At 32.3% G+C, this 6000-nt stretch overlaps 1 protein-coding gene across 1 annotated transcript; it reads right to left on the bottom strand.

The window, feature by feature from the left end:
- Positions 1-2512: 2512 nt before the first annotated feature.
- On the bottom strand, positions 2513-3253 carry LOC138348774 (uncharacterized). Its single transcript, XM_069298350.1, has 3 exons — positions 3088-3253; positions 2833-2970; positions 2513-2715 (listed from the first exon to the last, which is right to left on the bottom strand). Exons 1-3 carry the CDS (start codon positions 3251-3253, stop codon positions 2513-2515), a joined length of 507 nt encoding a protein of 168 aa, XP_069154451.1.
- Between the last annotated feature and the right edge of the window lie 2747 nt (positions 3254-6000).

Raw genomic sequence — 6000 nt, 5'->3', positions numbered from 1 at the left:
CAAGTTAATATATCGATACTTTTAAAAAGCTAAGAGACTAACCATATACTAAGTAATATAGATTCATGATGATATTCATAAATTTACATGAATTTATCAAATAATTAACATTTTATAAACACACATAATTCACATATATGGGAAGTTTACTAGAAACTTAAATATGAAAACTTACATTATTAAGAACAGAGTGAAGTTTTCATTTCGGGAAATCCGAATAGCTTCCAAACTTTTACTTAAAACAAATTTTTAGAATAAAGAACTGAAATCTTTACTACAATCTGTTAAAAGATAATTTTAGAGAGAAAAGGGGTTGTTTTTGAGGATTTTGAGAGAGTTTTTGTTGTGGTTGTCTTAGCCTTTTTTTTCCTTCTGCTCTTCTTGTCTTGATAATGCTTGCTTTTATTGAGATATTTGGTCTTCAAACTTTGGATCTCAAATGAAAAAGGAATCTTATCATCTCAGTTGGGTACACATCTGGGCCCCATCGTCACGTGAAATAATGTTCCTTTTCTTGCATTATTGTCATTGTAGTCTGGTATCTGTCTGTCAATACTTATCTCTTATCTCTTACCTATACATTATTTTTATTTTTAAAATAAAGACGCGTCCCAACAGTTTTTCCACATGTGTGGTAGTGAGTAAAGTTGGACTCACATTTTTTGACAAAAGAGGCATTCCTCTTTAAAACTATATATATATATATATATATATATATCTAAGTATCTAAATTATGTAATGCAATTGAAACAAAACTCATACCAGAGTCATCATCATTTGGGTCTTGAGCAAATTGCATTGAGTCTAAAATATTATCTGAATTATTTGGGTTTGAAACAAAATCGTGTTTCTGATTCTACTAAATCTATCATGAAAGAACTATTTCTTTTATTGATGCTAATTCTATCTTTATTTCTTGTATTTTTATTATTAATGTATTACTAATTTCTTCTTTAGATTTATTTTTTAACTCGTTTAATTTTTTACTTAAATCTACTCCTTGTTCCTTAAGATAATGTCAATTATTTTATTTGTAAATTTATATGGGTTTGGTCCTAATGATACTAAATACTGAAATTCTGATGGGAATTCTACTTTATAAGCTTCTCATAGAGCTTTAGTTGATTCTACTAGGAATGTTTCTAAGTATTTATACATGGTTTCAGCATCAGTTTCTGTATAATTTTTCATAAAAATAGATGGTCAGACATAAAAAAGGCAATTATAGGATTAACAAAAGTAGATATGACTAATAATGGAGGAATTTTCTACATAAGTCCAGATTTTATGTTGAATTTAAATGAATTTGAAAACCAAATAAGAATAGGAATACAAACTAAAGGATATGAAGAAATGCATGGTGAAAAGAATTTATTAATTTGTATAGGATTTTTAGGAAAAATGACAGATAATAGTAACACTAGATTTAAATTACAAATAAAAGATGTAGTAGAGTAATGGGAAATAAAGGGATAAAACTAATAAAACCTATAAAAATAAGTCCTGAAGAATATGCAGGATTAAAATGGAAATTAGGAGATTTTAAAGAAAAAATAGCATTAATACCATATGCTCATTTAATATATACAAATTCTAAAGGAGAACCTTCAATTAGATTTACAGATTACAACTATGAAGCTCAAAAAGACTTGAAGAAGAAAGTGTTGTACAAGAAATACCCTTAAAAGGAATGAATATAGAAATAATATTAGAAGAATATTTTGCAGTAGATTTGGCTATAGAAAAAGCAAAAGAAATAAGTAAAAATAATAAGAATAGATTATTATTATTATTATTATTATTATTATTGTTATTATTATTATTGTTGTTGTTGTTGTTGTTGTTATTATTATTATTATTATTATTATTATTATTGTTATTATTATTGTTATTATTGTTGTTGTTGCTATTATTATTATTATTATTATTATTATTATTGTTATTATTATTATTGTTGTTGTTGTTGTTATTGTTATTATTGTTGTTGTTGTTATTATAATAATAATAATAATTATTATTATTATTATTATTATTATTATTTTTCTTCTTCTTCTTCTTCTTCTTCTTATTATTATTATTATTATTATTATTATTATTATTATTGTTATTATTATTATTATTATTGTTATTATTATTATTAATATTGTTGTTGTTGTTGTTATTATTATTATTATTATTATTATTATTGTTATTCTTATTGTTATTGTTATTATTATTGTTATTGTTATTATTATTATTATTATTATTATTATTATTGTTATTATTATTATTATTATTATTATTATTATTATTATTTTTATTATTATTATTATTTTTATTATTATTTTTATTATTATTATTATTATTATTATTATTATTATTATTATTATTATTATTATTATTATTATTATTATTAACAAGCTCTCAACATATCCTCTAAGGTTTGAATGGTACGCTTTGCCTGCGCATCTATCTGTGGATGAAATGATGTACTAAGGTTAACTTTAGTACCAAGACCTTTCTGAAATGACTTTCAAAAATTAGATGTAAGCCGAGGACCTCTATTTGAGATGATAGACAAAGGAACCCCATGCAACCTCACAATTTCATTGATGTGAAGCTTGACATAGTCCTTCACCGAATTTTTAGTCTTGACCGCTAAAAATCGAGAATACTTAGTCATCCTATCAATTATCACCCAAATGGAGTCATTCTGTCTGCGAGTACGCGGTAATTCTGTGATGAAGTCCATATTGATCACATCCCAATTCCAAGTAGGAATATCAATCTCTTGAGTAGTACCTCCTGGTTTCTGATGTTCTACCTTGACTTGCTGGCAATTGGGGCACTTACTCACAAAATCTGTTATATCCCTCTTCATGCCATTCCACCAATAGACTTCTCGCAAATTGCAGTACATCTTAGTGGAACTTGGATGAATAGAATACATAGAGTTATGGGCTTCTGCAAGAATATGTTGTCTCAACTCACCTACATCAGGAACACACAATCTACCCTGATAGCGAAGTACACCATCTCCCCCTTGGGATAAAACCTCCACTCTCTAATTATGGACTGCATCCTTAAGTTAAAGCAAGATTGAATCACTGTCTCGCTTTTCCTTAATCTCCACAAGTAAAGACGATTCTGCCCCATTTTGAATTGTTACACCACTGTCTGATATGCTCATAAGGTGAACTCCCAAGCAATCAAGCCTGTGAACATCCTTCACTAGCTCCTTCATTTCTTCCTCAACATGGGCTACACTACCCATAAATAATCTACTAAGAGAATCTGCTACTACATTCGCCTTACAATGATGGTAATGCACACTCATATCATAATCCTTAAGGAACTCAAGCCATCTCCTTCGGCGAAGATTCAACTCTTTTTGGGTGAACACATACTGAAGGTTCTTATGGTCAGTGAACACATCTTTGTGAACACCATACAAGTAGTGTCTCCAGATCTTGAGTTCAAACACCATTGTTGCAAGCTCGAGGTCATGAGTTGGATAGTTCTTCTCATGAACCTTAAGTTGTCTAGAGGGATAAGCTATCACCTTACCTCGTTACATCAACACACAACCTAGGCCAACTCTAGATGCATCACAATAGATCACATAACCATATGAACCCTCTAGTAGAGTCAAGACAGTAGCTGTAGTCAATCTAGTTTTCAATTCTGTGAAGCTTTTCTCACAATCATTTGACCATTGGAACTTGACCATCTTCTGAGTCAACCTAGTCAATGGTAGGCCTGTGGATGAAAATCCTTCCACAAACCTTCTGTAATAACTTGCTAGACCTAAGAAACTTCTGATATCTGTAGCAGAGGTAGGTCTAGGTCACTGTTTCACTGCTTTTATCTTCTGTGAATCCACTCGGATTCTTTCGCTAGATACAATGTGACCAAGAAAAGCAACGGATTGCAACCAGAACTCATATTTACTAAACTTAGCGAATAACTAGTTATACTTGAGAGTCTGCAGAATAACTCTCAAATGACTTGCATGTTCTTCCTCACTCCTAGAGTAAATGAGGATATCATCAATAAAGACAATAACAAACAAGTCCAAGTACTGTTTGAAAACTCTGTTCATCAAATCTATGAAAGCTGTAGGAGCATTAGTTAGTCAAAACTACATAACTACAAATTCATAATGACCATACCGAGTTCTGAAAGCTGTTTTTGGAATGTCACTATCTCTGACTCTGAGCTGATGATAACCCGATCTGAGGTCTAACATTGAGAAAAGGCTAGCACCCCGTAGTTGGTCAAACAAGTCATCAATATTGGGGATAGGATACTTATTCTTGATTGTGACCTTGTTCAACTGTCTATAGTCAATGTACATTCTGAGAGAACCATTTTTCTTCCTTACAAACAACATTGGTGCACCCCATGGTGGAATACTATGTCTAATGAAGCCCTTATCTAGAAGGTCTTCAACTACTCTTTCAATTCATTAAGCTTTGTTGGACCCATTATGTAGGGAGGAACAAAAATAGGCTGGGTATCTAGAAGGAGATCAATTCCAAAGTTGATTTCCTTTTCGGGAGTGACTCCGGGAAGATCTTCTGGAAACAAATTCTGGAAATTCACAGACTAGTGGAACTGACTCAAGAGTTGGGGTTCCAAGTCTAGAATCCTTAACCCCAACTAGATGATAGAGATAACCCTTAGAGGTCATCTTTCTGGCCTTCAGTTAAGAAATAAATCGACCAATAGGCGCTAAGCTACTACCCTTCCATTTTAGATTGGTTCATCTGGAAATTGAAAACGAACAATCGTAGTTCTACAATCGACTGAGGCATAACATGAATGTAACCAATCCATGCCTAGAATGACATCAAAGTCTATCATTCTAACTTTACTAGATCTGCTGAGGTGACTTTCTGAGATACTCAGACAAGGTAATTTCTGTATACCCGTCTAGCTATAACTGGGTCGCCGACTGGAGTAGAGACTGAGAAAGGTTCTGAGAGAGTTTTTGGACTAACACTGAATTGGACTGCTAAACTTAGTTATAAAAGACAAAGTCATGTCTGTTGTCTTTCCACTGAGTGAACCATATGTAAGTCACATCCTTGAGTTTGTAGGATGTCAATCTCACCTATCACACGAGTTACTGACATCACACCAAATATTTTCTTGACCTTATCAATGAACATCTGTGGGTCCTTACCAACTTGCGACCCTAAAATCTTAAGTGGATTCATCCTAACAAAAGCACAAACTCTGCATTGTTCTGGTTGATCATACTTTGAGACAAAAGCTGAATTAGCGTTCTGAAACTCTGAATTTGAACTTCCTTATTTGGTACCAGAGGAACTGCGTTTAGCGTCGCGTGCATTATCATTCCATTCCTAATCTCTACAAGAAGGCATGATCTTAAGCGCACAATGTCAAGTTAGAATGAAATTTGATCATACCTTACGCACGATAAGAATAACAAGAAAGTGAAGTTTTTTCCTAAAACACTTCATAGCCTCCATCTCATTAGATGTGGTGCACTTCACACCCATGAAAAAGGACTCTACTTAGTGCAGCTTTTTCAGACATTCTAGGACTCTTGAACCTAGTGCTTTGATATCAAGTTTTGTCACGCCTCGACTTACCCCCGAGACGCGTACACTGAACCTAGGACCATAAGTGATCCCAAGCTAACCCTACTGACATGATCATGAGCATACTAAAGATAATAAACTAATGTGGAAGCTAAATCATGATTAAATCTGAAACTATGGGGAATACCCATATTCTATAACTGAGATATTTGAAAACAATGAGTTTAATACAAAGGAAATATTAACTCAATACTAAGTTGAATCGAACCATGTCTGAAATAAGCATTTAAACTAGACTAGAAATACTGGGACAAGCCCCAGCTAAATATAGCAAAAAATGAAACTAAATGACTAAAGACTGAAATGAAACTCATAACTCTTGTCCTCGGAGAATGAGGACTCACCACTTAATCTGCTGAACATGAGATCGGAAATCGCTCTATGTGTGATC

This window comes from Solanum lycopersicum, chromosome 5, assembly GCF_036512215.1.
Source record: "Solanum lycopersicum chromosome 5, SLM_r2.1".
Classification (NCBI taxonomy): Eukaryota; Viridiplantae; Streptophyta; class Magnoliopsida; order Solanales; family Solanaceae; genus Solanum; species Solanum lycopersicum.
The sequence above is the reverse complement of the archived record's forward strand: the minus strand, read 5'-3'. Positions and strand labels throughout refer to the sequence as shown.